Source organism: Chiloscyllium punctatum, chromosome 11 (genome assembly GCF_047496795.1).
Source record: "Chiloscyllium punctatum isolate Juve2018m chromosome 11, sChiPun1.3, whole genome shotgun sequence".
NCBI lineage: Eukaryota > Metazoa > Chordata > Chondrichthyes > Orectolobiformes > Hemiscylliidae > Chiloscyllium > Chiloscyllium punctatum.
The window spans coordinates 9,590,458-9,612,287 of NC_092749.1; the positions used below are offsets into that span (position 1 = coordinate 9,590,458).

Below are 21,830 nucleotides of genomic sequence, written 5' to 3' on the forward strand. Positions count from 1 at the left end.
CAGTTTTATTTGAAGTCACAAGCTTTCACCTGATGAAGGAGCAGTGCTCTGAAAGTTTGTGATTTCAAATAAACGTCTGCAAATCAACTTCCCAGCTCAGCGAACATACCAAAACTGCAACAACTGGCACCCGCGCTACACATCTTAGTTATCAGAATTTATATAACACACACACACACACACACACACACACACACACACACACACACACACACACACACACACACACACACACACCCCTCCACTCCCAGCCAATGGATAGAGTTTGAGGATCTTGAACATTTTTTTTTAAATCCCAAAGTCTGAAATGCTGAACACATTGATGGGTAAAGGTTGGAGACCTGGGACTCAGCGCTGATCCGATACAGAATTAGAGTGGGGGGGTTAGTGGGGCGATGATGCCCCCCCCACCCCACCCAGGCAGATTTCCATCCTAGGTGTCTCAGCTCAGTAGCTGATGCCTTGAACCGATTAATTTCCCCCCCCCCTCCTTTTTTAAAATAAATCATCTGTTGCGATGATTTCATTTGTTTCTGGCCAGTTCAGGTTTGTGACATCATCACGATCATGAGGCTTTGTAGGATGAAATAATTCGTTACAACTCTTTGCTTAGCAACATGGAATGAGGAGTGTCATGGCATCATCATCTTCCCAGCCATGAATGACCTGACTTCATTGCCATTGTGACAAGGCACAGACATATCCCATTGTGAGATTCTGAGGCAGCTCCTTTGGATATAATGTGCCAGCTCAATCCCAGTTTAGCTCCTCCGTACCCGAGGGTGGCAGATGGAAGCTCCTGAGTGCTAATAAATATGCCAAACTTCTATGCATTGGGAAGAAAAGGAAGAATGGGAGCAGCGGCCAGGAAAAGCTATCCGCCAACTGAGAGAGATAGGAGCAGGAACTTTCTTCTCAATGGTAACATACATCACACCTTTGGCTAGCTCAAGGGGGTATAATCAAATGCTGTCTTCACCTTAAATTCAAGGGGGAGAGAGTTGAGGCTATTTCCCAGCAGCTGAGCAAGCTCACTGGAGATGTAGAATAACATAGCCCAGTGGGTGAGCACCTCCTCAGCTTCCTTCCATTTTCTTCCCTTCCACCCAGGGAACATATTCCTTTCTGCTTCATATTATTTTAACTCTAGCCTTTCCATAAAGAGAGCAAGTTGTTTTAACCAGTCATAGAGATGTACAGCATGGAAACAGACCCTTCGGTCCAACCTGTCCATGCTGACCAGATATCCCAACCCAATCCAGTCCCACCTGCCAGCACCCAGCCCATATCCCTCCAAACCCTGACCTATCGAGTCCCACATGCCCAACAATCTCTCAAAGACCCTGTTTATTGTGAATCTATATCAGATTGACTGGTGACTTGCTTCCATATGTAGGCCATCCTACTTCTAGCCCTTCCCGAGAGTAGAGAAACCTTCTGTCTGTCTACCCAACCAAACCTTTTCATCACTTTAAATCTCAAATTTAAAGTGTTAATTGTCTGCTCTAATAGGAATATTTCAAGTTTCTAGTTAAAATTGTAGCTTCCCATCTCCCTGCTGAAATCACTGAAGTGAGTTCATGGCTTTAATTTTGAGTTGTCACTTGCGGCTCAGTGGGTAGCTATCTCACTCTCTGAGTCAGAGATTGCGGGTTTAAGATACACTCCAGCCATTTGAAGAGCCCACAGCCTGTTCTGGGACATGCCTTTTTGAAAGTTTTGGCATAGGAAGAGTTCAGACATATTTGTCAGGATGTGGAGGTGCTGGTGTTGGACTGAGGTGGACAAAGTCAGAAGTCACATGACACCAGGTTATAGTCCTACAAGTTTATTTGAAATCACAAGCTTTCGGAGTGCTGCTATCTGACTTTAAACCAGAGATTCAGGTAATATTCTGGGGACCTGGGTTTGAATCCCACCACAGCAGCTAGTAGAATTTGAATTCAATAAAATTCTGGAATTAGGAGTCTAATGGAGACCAGCAAACCATTGTCTGTTGTTGGCAAACCCATTGGTTTCTCTTATAAAAACTGAAAGAACTGCAGATGCTGTCAATGGGAAACATAAACAGAAATTGCTGGAAAAGCTCAGCTGGTCTGGCAGCATCTGTGGAAATCAGAGTTAATGTATTGGGTCAAGTGACCCTTTCTTAGGATCGCAAATGTCCTTTTAGGAGGAAATCTGCTATCCTTATCTGGTCTGGCCCACAAGTGACTCCTGACCCACAGCAACATGGTTGGCTATTGACTGCCCTCTGGGCCATTAAGGCCAGGCAATAAATGCTAGCCTAGCCAGGGATGCCTGCATCCTGTGAATAAATAAAACAAAAGTTAAAAACAAAAACAGGAATTGCTGAAGAATCTCAGTGGGTCAGGCAGCCTCTGTGAAGAGAGAAAGCAGAGTTGATGTTTCGGGTCCAGTAACCCTTTAAAATCTCAAAGAAGAACAAAGAAAATTTACAGCCCAGGAACAGGCCCTTCGGCTCTTCAAGCCTGAGCCGATCCAAATCTATTGCCCAATTCCTAAACATCTGTATCCCTCTGCTCCCCACCTAGTCATGCATCTGTCCCAGACGCACCTTAAATGAATCTACCGTGCCTGCCTCTACCACCTCTGCTGGCAACGCATTCCAGGCTTCTACCACCCTCTGCGTAAAGTACTTGCTGTGTGTATCCCCCATTAAACTTTTCACCTTTCACCTTGAAAGCGTGACTTCTCGTTACTGGATCCTTCACCCTGGGAAAAAGTTTATCGCTATCTACCCTGTCTATACCCTTCATGATTTTGAAAACCTCAGTAAGGTCCCCCTTCAATGTCCTTTTTTCTAATGAAAACAAACCTAACCTATTTTTATTTTTCCCTGCTGTTAATGGCGTTCTGCTGCCATGCCTTCCCAAATATCTTCCATTTTCCAGGCTAGGGTACACAAAGAGAGAGAGAGAGAGAGAGAAAAAAGAGATCCGGCCCTACTCTAACAGGAATATGTCAAGTTTCTAGTTAAAATTGTAGCTTCCCATCCCTGCTGAAATCATTGAAGTGAATTCATGGCTTTAATTTTGAGTTGCTACTCGCAGCTCAGCAGGTAGCTATCTCTCTCTCTCTCTCTCTCTGAGTCAGGAGGTTGCGGTTTTAAGGCACACTCCAGGCATTTGAAGAAAACATTTGTGGCAGACACTCCCAGTGTAGAGGGAGCATGTCTCCACAGGGGATGCTGTCTTCCTGCTGAGATGTTAAACAGAAGTCACTTCTGCCTTTGCAGATGGATGCAAGTAAAATGTACCATTGAAAACAGAGCAGGCGCCACCTTCCTTGTAGCCTGGCCACTGTTTGTGTCCCAGGCAACAGCTCTGGAGCAATTGCTGTCTGTAGTATCTTACTCAGGTAAGAGTGACACTAACAGTGTGCGTTCAACTCCAGCACTGGCTGAAGTTATCATGGAGAACTCTCCCCTCTCCTGAGATGGGTGACCCTCAGGTTAAACCACTACCATCTCCAATGAGAGAGCAATGCCAAAGTCCTCTGGCGCTATGGCAACTTTACCTTTTACTTGCTTGTGGTAAAGCTAGCCATCACATCATGACTGTGCTTCAGAGGTGCTTTGCTCTGTTCAATGTTCATAGAATCCCTACAGTGAGGGAGCAGGCTACTCAGCCCATCGAGTCCGCACTAACCCTCTGACGAGCATTCCACTCAATCCCACCCCATCTCTCTATTTCCCCTGGCAAATCCCTGGATTCTGTGGGCAATTTAATACAGCCAATCCACCTAACCTGCACATCTTTGGACTATTTGAGGAAACACATGCAGACATGAAGAGAGTATGCAAGTTCCACAGAAACAGTTCCCAAGGTGGGAATTGAACCCACCTCTCTCCCCCTCTTCTCCTTCTCCCCTACACCCTCTCTCCCTTTCTGTCTTCCCCCACACATTGGATGATGCAGTGTGGAGGGATTGTCTTTTGAGTAAATGCTAAGCACATTGGGTCTTTTCTCACTGGATTTTACAAACAATGAGAATGTTGAGAGGATGTTTTCCCTCATGGGAGACTCTAGGACCAGAGGGTACAGTCTCAGAATAAAGGGGCACCACTTAAAGACTGAAATGAGGAGCAATTCCTTCTCTCAAAGAGTTGAGAATCTTTGGAACTCCTTGCCCCAGAGAGCTGTGGGGGCACAGTCCTTATGTATATTTAAACTTGAGATCAACAGATTCTTGATCAGTCGGAGAATCAACAGTTACAGGGCAAGGGCAGAAAACTGGACGTGAGGAATCTGATCTTGCATGGAGACCTGCCCTTCTCAGTACCTGCTGGAAGTCAGGAGCAGTGTAAGCAGCCTCTGTCAGGAAAATGGGACCATCCCTGGACCAGCCACACGTGCCAGGGACCAGGGCAGTTTTCCACTTGCCAGTACAAAGAGTTCCCAGCACCAAGAGGCAGTGCTCGTCACTAGCTGGAACAACAAGTTTTGAATTCTGAGTTGAAAGGGTAGATTCTCATCTTTGCCTTGAAATCTTTCTAACTTCATCCCTCCCTTTTCTTTGTAACCCATTCCGTCCCTCTGAGATCTCTGCACTCCTTCAATTTGGACGTTTGCCCAGCTCTCGGTTTAACTGGAACCTGAGCCTTTGGCCTTGAGGGATCACCCTCAGTAAAATCTTCTCCCCCTCCCTTCAAACACAACTCTTTGACTTAAATTTTAGTCACAGGCCTTGCAAATCAGTGTCAGATTACGTTTGGTGAAGATTTTTGGGATATTTCTCTGATGTTGAAGGGGCTAAGTAAAGGCAAGTTGTTGATTATCGACACTGCTGTTCAGCTCCGACACATCACAAGGCTGTGTAACCTTCTTCAAACTCTCTTCTTTCCGATAGATGGAAATACTGAGACAACATACAGGAATGGACATACGGTACCCATCACACTCGAACCAACAGCAGAAAGCACGACAGACTCTACCCCTCCACCACAAGACCCCCCAGGTAATTCTTTATTCAACTGATGCGATGGTAAACTACTCAGTTCCAACAAAACTGAACCTGGACATGCTTTTGCATAGTGGCTGTATCTCACCGCCTGTGTGAGCTCATCCTAGACCCATCCACAATTAATTTCTTCACTTTAGAGAGAATTACACTGAAAGGCTGGGATCCTGAGGATTGAGATGAGGAGGATTTACTTCACTCGAGGCTGGTGAATCTTTGGAAGCCTTTAGCCCAGAGAGATTTACAAGGATGCTGCCAGAGTTGGAGGGTTTGGATTATAGGGAGTGGCTGAATAGGCTGGGACTGTTTTCCCTGGAGCATTGGAGGCTGAGGGTTGACCTTGTAGAGGTTTATAAAATCATGAGGGGCATGGATAGGGTAAATAGACAAGGTATTTTTCCTGGGGTTGGAGAGTCCAGAACTAGATGGCACAGGTTTACGGTGAGAGGATGGTGCGTGTATGGAATGAGCTGCCAGAGGAAGTGGTGAAGGCTGGTACAATTACAACATTTAAAAGGCATCTGGATGGGTATATGAATAGGAAGGGTTTGGAGGGATACAGGTTAAATGCTGGCAAATGGAACTAGATTAATTTAGGATATATGGTCGGCATGGACGAATTGGACTGAAGAGTCTATTTTTGTGCTGTATATCTCTGCGACTGTATGGAGGCTCAGTCATAGAGCAGGTTCAAGACTGAGATCAATAGATTTCTAGATATTAAGGGTATGTAGGGATGCAGAGTTGGGACAGGAAAAGCAATGAGAAAGAAGTTCTACCATGATCTCATTGACTGAGGGGCTAATTCGCATGCTGTTATACCAGGGAGAGTTGAGCAGGGTGTTCAGTGTTGCTGATTTAATAGATTAGACAAGGACAAACTGGTTGTAATGGCAGGAAGATCAGCAACAAAGGAGCACCATTTTAAGACAATTAGCAAAAGGACCAGTGAGGCAAAGATAATTGGAATTCCTTTTACGCAATAGGTTTGAAACTGTGAATAACTGGTGGAAGCACATGTACATGATTGGAACATTAACCTGAGAATTGGAAGGTGGCCGAGTGCTAATGACTCTGGATGAATAATCCTGAGATTCTAATGCTCTGGGGGCTGGGTCCACAACAACAAATAGCTGCAAATTAAATTCAATTAAAATAATCAAGAATTGAAAGTTAATCAAGAATTGACCCCTCTTAGTGGTCACCAGGCTGACTGACTGTCAGTAAATGTTGTTAAAGATATGTCTGGCTCATTGAAGTCATTCAGGGAAGGAAGTCTGCCATGTTTACCCAGTCTAGCCTCTACGTGACTCCAGACACACAGCAATATGCCTAGCAAGCCATTCAATTCAAAGGCAATTAGGGACAAACAACAAATACTGGCCTGCCATTGATACCCACATCACATGAAAGAATAAACCGAAATACTTGAAAGAGGATTTGTAGGGTCGTGGAGTGAAAGTGGGGTGGGGGAGAGTGGGGTTATGGTGGAGAGCTCACTGGACTAATTGACCTCCTTCTGTACCACATTGTTCTGTAAATCAGCGAGCGTTTTGGAGTCAGATGGTATGTCACGTCAGGGCTGTAAAAGGTCAGAAGTCACATGACACCAGGTTATAGTCCAACAGGATTATCTGAAATCACAAGCTTTCGGAAAGCTGCTCCTTTTGCCTTCACCTGACGAAAGAGCAGCGCTCCGAAACCTTGTGATTTCAAATAAACCTGTTGGACTATCACCTAATGTCATGTGAGTTCTAACCTTGTACACCCCAGTCCAACGCTGGCACCTCCACATCAGTGCAATAGCAGGACATTTGTGAATGACAGTGTGCAGATCATGTTACTGGGTGTGTACTTCAATCCCTAGAATACAAATCCAGAAAGGATGAATTGAAATTGCACAATCAATATTGGAAAAAATAAATCTGCAGATACCAGTGGATGTGACAATGGAACAGTTGCAAGTTATAAACTCTCCCACCTCCTTCAGGGAAGGAAGGCTGCTATCCCATGGTGTGATCTCAGCTTAGACCAATTCGACTCACTTTTCTACTTTCTGAAGTAGCCTTTGTCCAGCAGACAATAAGATACTAAAGTTCCAACCTTGCCAGCATTCCACTCAGGAGGATGAGCAAGTTATCATTCTGCTCAAGCTTGGTCTCTTGTTGACCATCGAGAGATGCCCAAGGAAGGTCTCTCTGTCTGTCGTTAGGTATTCCCCCTAATGCTGGATGTGGTAATCCATGGATAACTCACCTCTCTACCTTGTGCCTTCTGCGGAGTCTTTTACAATTCATCTATGGGATCTCAGCAGCACTGACTAAGCCACCATTTATTGCCTGTTGCTCAGGGTCTGGAGTCACACGTAGACCTGACCAGGTAAGGATGGCAAATTTCCTTCCCTAAAGGACATTAGTGAACCAGATGGGTTTCTACACCAATTCAGGGTCAGAAGTAACACAACACCAGATTGTAGTCCCAACAGGTCTATTTGAAATCACAAGCTTTCTGAGCGCTGCTCCATCGTCCGTTTGTTCATGCCAGTCGAACTCGGTCCCTGCACATCCTCTCTACACCAATTAACACTAGGCCGTTAGGCCTGTTCCATCTTCCAGATTTTATTGAATTCAAATTTCACCATCTGCTGTGCAGGGTAGGATTTGAACCCATATATCCATGGAGCTTTATCTTGAGGTCTGGATTACCATTGGAGGTTCACTGGAGGAAGATTACCACTCCAGTGACATTGCCATAGTGCCATCACCTCGTCATCTATTGCTGTCAGACTGAAGCCTCTTGAACAGTGGTGGCAGTCATGGTTGGAGGGAGGGTCTCTGTGGGGAGAAGGGAGACAGTCTCTCAATGCCTATTGAACAAAACTGGATAGAGTGCTCATCTCCCTCAGTCTCTGAGATGAGGCATGACAAGGCATAGTTCAACATGAGGCAGAGCGTAAACTATACAAGGCCATAAGGTGCTTGATTTTATATGGATGTAACTCTTTATATTTAAACATAATCACCGTATCCACGCGCCTTGCTTGTGGAATCTGTGGGTTTATATTGGTGTTTGATCAGTTGCTTCATATGTGGACTGTAGATGAGAAGATATCTGGAGCACAGGACAGAAGCTGTCTAGAACAGCTGGCTGTGTTCCATAGAGGATCCACATTCGTGCTTCTTGTATACATTCCATTGACCTTCATAGAGTCACACAGCACGGAAATAGACCCTTCGGTCCAACCAGTCCATGCTGACTGTAATCCCAAACTAAACTACTCCCACCTGCCTGCACCTGATCTATATCCCTCTAAACCTTTCCTATTCATGAACTTATCCAAATATCTTTTTAAATGTTGTAACTGTGCCCACATTCACCACTTCCTCTGGAAGTTTATTCTACACATGAACCACTCTCCGTGTAAAAGGTTGCCCTGCGTGTCCTTTTTATATCTTTCTCCTCTCACCTTAAAAATATGCCCCTTGTTTTGAACTCCCGCACCCTAGGGAAAACACCTTTGCTGTTCACCTTATCTATGGTCCCCATGATGTTATAACCCTCTATAATGTCATTGTCAACCTCTTACACTCCAGTGAAAGAAGACCCAAGATTAGAGTAGTGCTGGAAAAGCACAGCAGGTCAGGCAGCATCTGAGGAGCAGGAAAATCAATGTTTCAGGCAAAAGCCCTGATGAAGCTCAGATTCTGGATTAGTGGTGCTGGAAGAGCACAGCAGTTCAGGCAGCATCCAAGTAGCTTCGAAATCGACGTTTCGGGCAAAAGCCCTTCATCAGGAATAAAGGCAGTGAGCCTGAAGCGTGGAGAGATAAGCTAGAGGAGGGTGGGGGGTGGGGAGAAAGTAGCATAGAGTACAATGGGTGAGTGGGGGAGGGGATGAAGATGATAGGTCAGGGAGTAGGGTGGAGTGGATAGGTGGAAAAGGAGATAGGCAGGTAGGACAAGTCCGGACAAGTCAAGGGGACAGTTACTGAGCTGGAAGTTTAGAACTAGGGTGAGGTGGGGGAAGGGGAAATGAGGAAGCTGTTGAAGTCCACATTGATGGCCTGGGGTTGAAGTGTTCCGAGGCGGAAGATGAGGCGTTCTTCCTCCAGGCGTCTGGTGGTGAGGGAGCGGTGATGAAGGAGGCCCAGGACCTCCATGTCCTCGGCAGAGTGGGAGGTGGAGTTGAAATGTTGGGCCACGGGGCGGTGTGGTTGATTGGTGCAGGTGTCCCGGAGATGTTCCCTAAAGCGCTCTGCTAGGAGGCGCCCAGTCTCCCCAATGTAGAGGAGACCGCATCAGGAGCAACGGATACAATAAATGATATTAGTGGATGTGCAAGTAAAACATTGATGGATGTGGAAGGCTCCTTTAGGAGATGCCATGCAGATCCCACCAGTGATTAAAAGAAGAGGCACATATTGTTCGATGTGACTTTGTTTCTGTATTTAAGGAGCTACTGCCACCCGTTGTCTTGTGACTCGTTTTATGATTAGTCAGCAAAATATCACTCACACTCCGAGTTACTGGCAATCCTTGTTGTCAAATCGTGATTGTCAGGTTGAATCTGGAATGATCCAAGAAACAGCCTACACGTGAAATTAGAACATTCCAGATTTGTTCCCTGGTGGTTGAACTATGATCAACTCTTTTCAGTCGACAACCACTTTATTTTTAGTTTGTGTGAGATGAATGATTCAGCTTCAGAATCCGATTGCCAAGCTTTCCAAAACTATCACAGCCAGCACAAAACTCACCTCTTCACGTACTTGGTGCCAACTGATATTTGAAAGCTGAGGGCAGGATCCTCTGTGGCATCAGGTCCACATTCAACCGAGTGTGGCATCAGGGAGCCCTCGTCAAACTGGAATCAATGGGTATCGGGGGAAATCTTTCTGCTGGTTGGAGTCATACTTGGCACACAGGAAGATGGTTGTGGTTGTTGGAGGTCAGTCATCTCAGCTCCAGGACACCTCTGCAGGAGTTCCTCAGGGGAGTGTCCTAGGCCCAACCATCTTCAGCTGCTTCATCAATGACCTTCCCTCCATCATAGGTTCTGAAGTGGGGATGTTTGCCAATGATTGTGCAATGTTCAGCTCCATTCGCACTTCCTCAGCAAGCAGGAAGACACGCGGGCCTCAGTGTGGCCTGAATGATGGTGGCCCTTTGCTTGTCTACCCATCACCGCCACAATTTGTGGGCAGCTGTGGACACGTGAGGTGGGCTGCCCATCATAAGTATGCACCTAATGCAAAGTTAGGTCTCATCCTGACACTGCCCTGATTTGAACAGAAAACAGGAGAGGATTTCCCCTAATATATAGCCTGGCAGCTTCAAACCTGTGGGCTTGGAGGGTTACAGGGAGATGTTGAGGTGTCTCTGAGTCCGTGGGAGCTTTTCCCTCACTTCACATCTCCCTCACATCTTCACCAGGCTCCGTTCACCTCCAGAGTTTAGGTCTGAGTGGCGCTGGAATAGCACAGCAGGTCAGGCAGCATCCGAGGAGCAGGAAAATCAACGTTTCGGGCAAAGGCCCTTCATCAGGAACACCTCTCACCTCCATCCCTGCACTCCCCCCCACAACAACCACTGGGATCTCACACATTCCTAATTATGTGCTGTCCTTTATTGGTCAGAGTATTGAGTTGGGAGGTCATGTTGCGGCTGTACAGGACATTGGTTAGGCCACTTTTGGAATATTCTGTGCAATTCTAGTCTCCCTCCTATTGGAAGGATGTTGTGAAACTTGAAAGGGTTCAGAAAGTATTTACAGGGATATTGACAGGGTAGGAGGATTTGAGCTATAGGGAGAGGCTGAATAGGCTGGGGTTGTTTTTCCCTGGAGCATCGAAAGCTGAGGGGTGACCTTATAGAGATTTATAAAATCTTGAGGGGTGTGAATAGGGTGAATAGACAAGGCCGTTTCCCTGGGGTGGGGGAATCCAGGACTAGAGGGCATAGGTTGAGGGTGAGAGGGGCAGAATATAAAAGGGACCTAAGGGGTGACATTTTCATACAGAGGATGGTGCATAAATGGAATGAGCTGCCAGAGCAAGTGGTGGAAGCTGGTACAGTTACAACATTGAAAAGGCATCTGAATATGTACATGAATAGGAAGGATTTAGACAGATATGGGCCAAGTGCTGGCAAATGGGGCTAGATTAATGTAGAATATCTGGTCGGCATGGACAAGTTGGACCGAAGGGTCTCTTTCTGTTCTGTACATCTCTATCACTCTAGGACTCTACCTTGGTCCATCATACAAAGCCATTGTCTTGGCTTTTTATCATGGAGTAATGTTTGGCCAGAGCTTCCGCCTGGCCCTGCCATTGCAGAGACCAACAGTTCCATGAGGCTGTACGGTGTGCTGCAACTGGACATACTCACACTCACACACTCCCCCTCATGCAGTGGCGTTACATCCTGGGGGTTACCATTGACCAGAATGTAAACTGGACCAGCCATATCAGTTCTGTAGCTACAATAACAGATCGGGGTCTGGGAATTATATTGTAGGTATCCCATCTCTTGACTCCTTGAAGCCTGTCCACCATCTACAAGGCACAAGTCAGGAGTGTGATGGAATACACCCCACTCGCCTGGATGGGTGCGACTCCAACAACACTCAAGAATTTTGACCCAATCCAGGTCGAAGCTGTCTGTTCACCCAATACACCACCTTCACCCTTTACTTCCTTGACCACTGACACACAGTGGCAGCATTGTGTACCATCTACAAGGTGCAATACAGCAACCTGGTTAAGGCTCTTTCAATAGTGCCTTCCAAACCCACGACCACTTCCACCTATAAGGACAAGGGCAGCAGATGCATGGGAATACAGTCACTTGCAAGTTCCCCTCCAAGCCACTGCCTGTTCTGATTTGGAAATGTCCTTCAATGTCATTGAGTGAGACTCCTGGAACCGTCTCTGTAACAGCCTGCTTTAGGTTGGAACTACAAGACCAGAGTCCAGAGCTTCACTCCATGGTTCCTAAGCAAATAAAATGAATAAAATATCTTTATGTCCTGAATATTGACTGAAAATAAGACAGGTCCATGGTGCCTCATATGGATGTCCATGTGAAAAATGGAAAAACTAAATCTGTATTTCAGCATCAGGAGGGACAGTGGACTAGTGGGATTAAGGTGCATCTGAACAAATTAATGCATTTATTGAGATGGGGGACTGAACTGTGTTGGTCTGATGGCTTTTCTGATCCTGGATCTTTCCTGCTATTTGTGAAAGACTTAGTGCTAAGAATGGTCATAAGGAGCAAGGTTTCTTTCTCCAGCACCTTCACTGTAGCTCTGACTGTATTATAATAGGCAACAGTCAGAGGGTGGTATTGGATTATTGCAGCTTCTGTCTTTCAAGGGAAATGATTACAACGTTCACTATGAGCAACTGCGCTCTGGATGTGACTAGTGCCTCCTCCAGGGCCCACAGGTTATAGCTTTGCTCTTTCTTGCCTTGTTCTCTTTGCTTCAACTGCTCTCTTATCCTGTAGAAACACCAGAAGTCCAACTTTCTCAGGAAGCCCAGCCATCACCATTGCCAGCGCCCCAGCACACTGAGTCCACACTCATCCCCGCTGCTGCTACTGCTGAAGAAGCCGATGGTGTTAAATCAAGTCCCCAGCCTGTGTCAAAGTACCCTCCTGTGCCCCCAAAGCCAATCTTCTGGAGCCAGAATGTGGAGCGTAAGTTGCATGCTGGTGTTGCTAACGATGTGTTGCTTTATGCTGAGAATCCTGGACAATTGTGTCAATTTTCAAAGGAGAGAATGAGAGAGAGGGAAACCGCCTAGTCTAACTTCTAACCATTAAGTTAATACAGTGTAGCCATTTGTTGTTCCTCTTTATTATGTGCAGGTCTACTATAATCACTGAGCAAATTGGATCCTCACTCAAATCATCGACAGCATGAGATTTCTATGAGTTAGAGGACAGCTGGAAATTCTTTCCTTAAGCTCTTCTGTCCTGGTAGACAATGACCTCTAAGAAGCCCATTTCGGAGATCTTTCTCCGCAATGCTCAAACATAACCGGAAACTGCCTCCTGTTATAAATTATCCAATTGATATATTGGGGGAAAAGCTCATCAGCTTAAAGAGCGACTTGCCTGATTCGTGTCACTGGATTCAATATCCACTCCTGCCAGACTGTAGCGCCTAGTGCATGCATTGTGGGAACTTACTGAGACTACATTGACAACACATTGCTCCCCTTTGAACTCTAAACTCTGTCACCTAGAAGGGTGACAGTACCAATCACACATGAATACAATCTCCTCTGACTTTCCTTCAAAGTCCTAGAGCCACCCTAACCCAGGCCAGGAATGGTACAGCATTGATGGAGGCCATTCAGTCCATCATTCATGTGCTGGTAATCCAATTAGTCTGCATTCATCTGTTCTGACCTCACAGTGTTTTTTTTTAATCCAAGTATCTATCCCTCTCCCTTTGCAAAGTTACAATTGACTTGGCTTCCACCACACTTTCAGACCAGGCATTCCAGATCACAACGTTATCACATCCCTTAATTGTCACCACCTCATAATCCCTGTCCTACACTCCTGTAGGAGCATCTTCACTACACAGACAGCTGCTCCTCAGTGTCACCTTCTCAAGGGCAACTATGGATAAGTAATAATCAACATCATTGACAGCCATATTCCAAAGAAAAATGTTTAACAATGTGTCTACATGAATGACAACTAATCCCAATTATGCACGAAGGTTGAACTTGTTTTAAAAAAAGGCAAGGTCTATATTACAGAGAATGAATAATATTCCCCTCAGTAAACATCCTCAGCTTCTGCTTTTGATAGATGTGATTAAAGCATTTAAATTAGCACAAAACCATCTTTGTTTTACCTTGTTTTGAGTTTGTTTGGTTTTGGTTGATTGTGCAATCTATTTAACAGACCAGCAGAAGGAGGCCAGTTGGCCCTTCAGGTGTGCGCCATCATACATTAAGACCAAGAATCCTCAACTCCACTTTTCTGCCTTTTCCCCTGTAATCCTTGCTTAAAAATCTCTGTCTCAGCCCTAACTTAACAACCCAGCTTCGACAGCCCTCTGTGATAAAGAATTCCACAGAGGACTACTCTCTGAGAGGAAAAGTTTGTCCTTTTCGCTGTCTAAACTTGGTGACTCCTTACTCTGAAATGATGACCTCTGGTCCTAGACTCTCCTATAAATGGAAGAGACCTTTCTGCATCTATCTCTTGAGCCCCCCCCCTAAAAATCTTGTACATTTCAGTAAGTTCTGCTCTGATTCTCCTATATTCCAATGAGTATATGCTCAATCTACTTCAGCTGTTCTCATAAGGCATTCCCTCCAGATGAACAGAGTGAACATTCTCCAATGGCAATTCGATAAGGGGACCAAATTGTTCACAGTATTCCTGCTGCTGTCTGAGAACTGCTTTGTCTCGTTTTAACAAATCTCCCTATTTTCATACTCCATTCCCTTTGAAATAAAAGCCAACATTCCATTTGCCTTCCGCTAAATTTGGAGATGCTAGTGTTCTTTGATTAATTCACAAGGGCTCCCAAACCCCTCTGTGCTGCAACTTGTCCCATTTAAATCATTTATTCAGCTCTTCTATTTTCCAACTCAGTGGCATCACCTCCCGCTTTCCAACACTGGCCCCTTTGCTGACACTTTAAGTTGCCTTTCTATTTTCTTCAGCGTTTCTGTCCAGGTTACTCTGCTCCCTCCATTGTTTTTGGACCCCAGCTAAAAGCTTAGTTTTTGAAGCTTGGAGAGGTGTTATCCAAAACCAACAAGCCCCAAGGGGAATCCACCAGCACAAAGACAGGCTGCCTTTCCATAGCTTCTTTAAATATTTTACCTCAGTCTTAGAAACTTCTCAATAATTCCTTACTGTGCTCCCCCCATCCCTTCCTCTAACACCTTCAGCACGCTCAAATTTCTTCAGTTCAGCCTGTGTTCTAAGCAACATAGAATCCCCACAGTACAGACAGAGGCCATTCAGTCCATTGAGTCTGTGCCAACCCGCCGAAGGGCACTTACAAACATGTGAGGTACATCTTCACTTTTACAGAATGACAATTACAATAGGTTGGTTTGTCCTGTGTTTGATCTGGTGAGCTCCTTTGCAAGCTAGCCCTGGAAACACAGGCAAAACTTTCATCTGCACAACGAGCCTGCCATTATCTTGGATAAGTGGTGCTGGAAGAGCACAGCAGTTCAGGCGGCATCCAGGTAGCTTCGTGGATGCTGCCTGAACTGCTGTGCTCTTCCAGCACTAATCCAGAATCTGGTTTCCAGCATCTGCAGTCATTGTTTTTACCTCATTATCTTGGATAAGTCTGAGTTATCTCAATCCTGCTCCTTGCTCCCCATCGGTCTGCAGCAATGAAATGGAGTATGTTTCAGGCAGCTTGTTGTTTCATGTCCGACACTGGGCTTCAGGGATGGTAAATACAGGGGAACACCAGAGGAAGAACAAGAAGCTGCAGTAGGTCGCTGGAAGCAACTAAACAAATTCCCGTCAGCAAATGGGATGAAGGGTGATGGGAAATGCACCAAAATAATATTACAGGCAGGTAGTTTCGCTGGGCCGAAGGTCACTTTCTATTTAAAACTGTTACAATGTTGATTGAGGGAAATAGAGAACGATCTTTACTTGGCATCTATCCCATGCTAAACTCTGGAAGTACTTGGCTGAGAAACGGAGTTTCCTTTTTACCCTGTGCTGCTGGAAGTGTTTTCAGTACCCCAGTGTGTTACACTTTAAGACTGCATCACATGAATTAAGAAAGAGCTTGTATGTTTCACAACAGCAGGATCTCCCCTAGATTTACACACGCAATCATACATATTTTTCAAACCTGGACACTGACCCTGGTAATGTGGAGCACAGGCGCTCAAAGCTTACATTTCTATTACAAAATTCCCATGGATCCCCTTAAGGTAAGTATTTTTTTCTGCATAAGTGTAATTGCCAAATTAAACATATTTATTTATTGTTGTATTTATAACTGGACTGCCTCTCCCTCCTTGGACTACAATTCTCTTTTATTCTCCACTCTCTAACTGACCAGAGAATCTCACAGTGCAACCCTTACACTTTGCAAGTTGTCCATGTGAGATATGAACAAGGAGGAGAAGGTGGCCATTCAGCCCCTCCAACCTGCTTCAATAAGATCATGCCTGATCTGACTGTAACCTAATTTCAGTCTATGGAGAAAGTGAGGACTGTAGAAGCTGATGAAGGGCTTATGCCCGAAACATTGATTTTCCTGCTCCTCGGATGCTGCCTCATCTGCTGGTCTTTTCCAGCACCCCACTCTCAACTCGTTCCAGCCAGTCCCTGCTAACTTCGAATCCTCCTTGTTTACCAATAATCTATCCAATTCTGCCTTGATCATATTCTCGCAGTCTGCTTCACCTCTTTTTGAGAAAGAGAATCCCAAAGACTGACAACCCTTTGAGAGGAACAGGTTTGGCCTCATCTGTTTTAAGTGAGCAATCCCTGATTTTTAAACAATGACCCTTCGTTTTATATTCACGCACAAGAGGAAACAGCCTGTCTACATCTTCCCAGTCAAAACCCCTCAGGATCTCAGATCTTTCAATCGAGTTGCCTCTTACATTTTGAAATTCCAATGGATTCTATCTCAGCATTTTCTTAAAAAAAAGCCTACTCTATGTAGAATTGATACCGGGCATAATTAAAATTCCTAATAGAATGACTGATAACTCAATTGTTCCCTTTTCCATTAATGTAAAGTTACGAATGATTACGTCAATACAGGATGTAATGCCCCCTATTAATAATTCCCTTCAGTGGCAATTGCAGTTGGCTGGTCTTTTTTCCAGTAAGATGGAGCATGCACACAGACTCCAAATCCATGTCAACATTTTCCAAATTTGTGGAGTATCTGTCACCATTCAACAGAGGCTCTGGGTGATAGCTGCTTTATGGAAAATTTGAAATACACATTTTATAAACAAGGACATGATCTATCACCCTTCCATCTGATATCGCGCCACCCACCAACCACTACGTTTTGGACCAATTTAACTTCTGTCTTTCAGTCTGTCTCTGCACTTCACCCAAAGCCTGTTCAAACTCAAAATGACATCCATCGCATAGAAGCTCTTCACTGACAAGATATCTCAGCCCTCGCTTATCCCGACTCCAATTCTGGTCGGGCAATCAACTGGTCAGCCTTTCTCTACTTTTGGTGAGGCCCCTGAGTATTTTTGCTGCCACCTGCAATCCCCCCCACCCACCCAAGCCCTCGATTGAGAACCCCAGGAGTAGAGAAACACATCAGGCGATTTTCACAGGGTAGACTGCCACAGAGGATGTTGAGATAAATGGCTAAATAATCTGTTTCTCCTGACATTCAGTCAGAAACAAATAATGGCCACAACGTTGGGGGAAAGCGTCTCTGCACCTTGGACTTTTCACACTGAGTCTCAGTTAAAGACTTGTTGAAGATACTGGCAGTTCAACATTTCTTGTCTCTGTGAAAGCCTGTAGATGTATTCTGACTCTGAAACAAGATTGCTAGCCGCTCAGTCAGAACACAGTGACTCACCCAAGGGCTTGTATATCCACTGCATTCTCTACCTGATGAGAGAAAGGTTCAGGGCCAACGTACAAATGGTTTTACATCCATTCATCCATGTGTTTACTGGAATTGGTTAGGAAACCGTTTTGCAGAATGTTTAACTTGTTCGTTTGTTTGTCAACTCTTACTTCCAGAGAACACTTGCAGTTTGACAATACTCTCCAATATGTTGCCTTCACCTCAATTGCCAGTACTACTTCATCCCGAGTTGGACACTGATCAAGCCCAAGACCCGTCACACTTCCCAGGCACGGGGGACATGCACAGGGATTCTGGTAAACATTCCGACTTTCCTACACAACCTCAGTCTCTGCAACAGAGTCAAAGCATCTCCTTTGGGCTTCCAGCCGTAGTGCACCCGGTGCTGGAGCCTGGAGACCACAATGACAAGGGAAAGGGCGGGACTGGAAAATCCGAGGTAGCTGCTGACCAAAAGATCGGTAAGACTGAGCCATCCCAACAGCAGAAAGGAGCTTCCCCCATTCTGACTGGCAAGCCTGACGTTACCAGTGGAGAAGCAAATGTGTCCAAGCAGCAGGCAGACAAAGACCTGACAGCGTCTGAAGAAACCGAGAAAAGGTAAGTCCACAAAACCTTCTTGTCAGAGCCGTAGAGTTTCCATGGCGTACTCCTAGATGGAGCAGGTTGTTAGATGTGGGATGGGACGCAGAGGAGATTCACCAGGAGGTTGCCTGGGATGGAACATTTCAGCGATGAAGAGAGATTGGATAAGCTCAGGTTGTTTTCTTTCGAGCAACAAAGATTGAGGAGGAGGGACCTGATAGAGATTTATGACACTATAAAGGGCATGGACAGGATGTAGAGAAAGCAGCAGTTCCTCTCGGTTGGAGGGCCATTAACAAGGGAATTTGATATTAAGGTGAAGGGCAGAAGGTTTAGTGGGGATTTGGGGAAATGTATTTTCACCCAGAGGTGAGTGAGTGTCTGGAAGATATTGCCCCAGAGGGGAGTTGAGGTGGGAAACCTCATAACCTTTAAAAAGTAATTCACAGATGAACATTGAAAAGTCAGAGCGTTCAACGCTGTGGGCCAAGTGTTCAAACGTCGGAGATTTTGAGTAGATTTTTGCCAGTGCAGACGCGATGGGCTGTAGGGCCTCTTCCGAACATGATGATTCTCTGAAGTCGGATTTAGAGAATGTTCGAGCAGATGGTCGACAGACCGCAGTTGTTCAGAGCTCCAGTGGGAGGTGCAGTTGGTGACACATTTGGGGGTAATTTCAGCTTCACAGTTTGCAATGGTGGAATTTGAGCTCATGACCTCAAGGGAAGTAAATAATCACTAGCCAGCTTCACTCTCACTTTCATAACCTCAGGAAATTCTGAAGCTCTGGGACATCTAACAAAGTATTTTCTGAAATCCAGCCCCTGTTGTAATGTCAGACATTGAAATAGCTTATGTGTACACTAGACGCTCCCACAAACAACAATGTAGTGATTGGAAACAGGGCCAGATGGATCTAATTGATTGTGAGATCCCTGATTGGTGTTAACCCGGGCCAATAGGGGAGCCCTGGCTGATGGATATAAACAGGAGATTCAGAGTCTCTTCATTCTCGGGCCTAGCTCTGAGCTGGCCAGTCAGAGCCCATGTACTGGGCACATGTAAATAAATGACGTGGAGTAGCCAGTGTTGGACTGGGGTGGACAAGGTCAGAAGTCACATGGCACCAGATTATAGTCCAACAGGTTTATTTGAAATCACAAGCTTTTGGTGACTTTCAGTGACTTCACCTGACAAAGGGGCAGGGCTCTGAAAGCTTGTGATTTCACATAAACCTGGTGTGATTTAATTTTTGACCTGAAACTAATGCTGCTGAGCCTCACTGGAGGGGCATGGCGGGGGCGGGGATGGTGGGCACTAGGGGTTGGACAAATATTTGGAATGATGGCACGCCTGGCAATGTAGCACTCTATAGTTACCGAGGAATGACCATCACCATGACATAAACAAGTCCCTGAAGGCCACCCTCAGTGATACCACAGCAGATCCTACAGAGATCTGCCGAGGCGATTAGCTTTCCCCCTGCTGCATTCTCCAGTCACCACAACCTTTTGAGTGGCTACATCTGAAACTCAACTTGACCAGCCATGCTCATTTTGTGTTCCTTATTCTCCCATGGGAAGTGGGTGTCACGTCAAGCCCAGCTCTTGCTACCCAACCCATAATTGTCATAGCGACTAGGGTAGGTCAGAGGCTGGATATATTTCAATGACTGATCTCATCTCCTGACTCCTCAAAGCTTGTCCACCATCGAGAAGGGACAAATCAGGATGGTGATGGAACACTCCCTACTTTCCTGAATGGGTGCAGCTCCAACAACACTGAAGAAACTTGACTTGAAGGTGCCAGTGTTGGACTGGGGTGTACAAAGTTAAAAATCACACAACACCAGGTTATAGTCCAACATGTTTAATTGGAAGCACTAGCTTCCAATTAAACCTGTTGGACTATAACCTGGTGTTGTGTGATTTTTAACTTAAGAAACTTGACACCATCCAGAACAAAGCAGCCTATTGATTGGCGCCACATCCACAAGCATCCACTCCCTCCACCACCGACGCTCGGTAGCAGCAGTGTGTACTATCTATAAGATGAACTGCAGACATTCACCAAGGTTCCTGCCAAACCCAGAACTCCACATACCGGGAGTGAAAGACCCAAAGCTGGTCCATTGTCTGAGATACAGTGGGTAATAGTGCCGAGAGTTGGTAATATTTCTGGGTAAACTATTGATGTTTGAAAATGTAATCTTCCCTGATTCCTCAGTGATGTAGAAATGTACATGAGGTCCAATAAATGTTGAAAAGGGTTTTGCAGCTTCGAGTAAAAGATGTTGATACAGGTGAAAGAACTAATAAATTGGAAACAGCACCCCCTTCAGGACGTTCTCATAGCTGTCAGTAACAAGAAAATCAAAGTGAAACGTTGCTTCTTTGGAAGTGCATACAGTGACTGGACTTTGAGGGGGCAGAGGCAACCTTGCTTCCATTGGAAACACCTGTATCCCACGTGACTGTGTTTGATTGCCAGCGCAGGGTTCCCGGGAACTGGCTTTAACCTCAAATGAGTAACATTGGACCCCAGGCTTTTCCCATTTCAGTTCTACTGCACACTAACAGACTCACAGTATCAAGGGGGGGGTCTGCTGTCTCTCCTTCTGAGGGGGCCATGCTTGGAGGCACATTTAGAAGAAAGGGTAGCTGCACCCTGCTCTGAGGACAGGAATAAGATAATAATTGCCTGAAGGTCTCTTGTTGATATTTCAGTGGCACAATGGAAGCAGTGATAGGAGCCCAGCTTCCCTGGGTGAAGAGCTGATAATCCCCTGATTGAATCTGTCCTGTTATAAATTTTCCAAAAGTTAGAGGATGTCAGTCCTTGCTTGTGGGTGCAATAGTTCAAGAAGGCAGTTCCCCACCGTTTTCTCAATGGCAGCTAGGGACAGGCAATGAATGCTGGCCCAGCCAGTGATGCCCACAGCCCACTAAAATAAAAGAATGCAAAAATATTAAACCGATGCATTTGCAAAAGCTTGGGTTTGATCTGAGGTCTAAAGTCAGTGGATGAGCTGCCAAACAAATGGGCTGAGGAGATCTCGTAGGAGGGGTTCTGCTAATCGGAACTGGGGGCTGGTTGATGGGTCGGGGGAGGTGACCAGACTTTGTCCAAAAGAAGTTGATTTTCAGCAGAAAATGTAAGGGAGGTCTGTTGAAGAAAGCTCCCCAAGTGCTGAGGTGCAGTGCGTTGATGGAGAGGGAGGATGGGGGAGTTAAGGAGCTAAAGGAGCCATGTAGACTCTGAAGTGCGGGCCCTCTGACGATATTGAATGTCCTCTCTCAGAATTTGGTGCAGTCTTTAGTGGCTGTTCCCTGTTCTCTGTCACTAGACATTTCTCTGGAGGATGACAGGTTGTGTGTGGAGACTGTGAGTCTTGTAACATGTTTCTGTTCTGTGACCATGTCAGCAATAACCTTAATCAGGAGCAAACTTCTAGTAGTGAGCTTTAATGAAATACGGAAGTTCAAATCACATTCTGTTACTCAAATAGAATACAGCACTGTATTTTTCAATGTGCTGGAGAAATGTAACCTGCAGCGATTCTCCAGCACTTCTGCTTTTATTTCGGATCTACAGCACCTGCGCTATTTTCCTTTCGTCTTGCTGTATTTTTCAAGATCCTGAATTTATTTTTTTTAAATACATTCAATGAA

At 45.4% G+C, this 21,830-nt stretch overlaps 1 protein-coding gene across 3 annotated transcripts in view; it reads left to right on the plus strand.

Annotated features, from left to right (window-relative positions):
- The window catches only part of phactr2 (phosphatase and actin regulator 2), a 131,092-nt gene that overhangs the window by 80,945 nt on the left and 28,317 nt on the right, over nt 1-21,830 (plus strand). For 2 of the 3 annotated variants that reach the window (XM_072580261.1, XM_072580260.1), the window contains exons 4-6: nt 4,873-4,980; nt 12,492-12,683; nt 17,730-18,174. In XM_072580261.1, coding sequence (XP_072436362.1) covers nt 4,873-4,980; nt 12,492-12,683; nt 17,730-18,174 — 745 coding nt within the window. The remainder of the gene's footprint in view (nt 1-4,872; nt 4,981-12,491; nt 12,684-17,729; nt 18,175-21,830) is intronic. The other variant, XM_072580262.1, reaches the window with a different exon arrangement.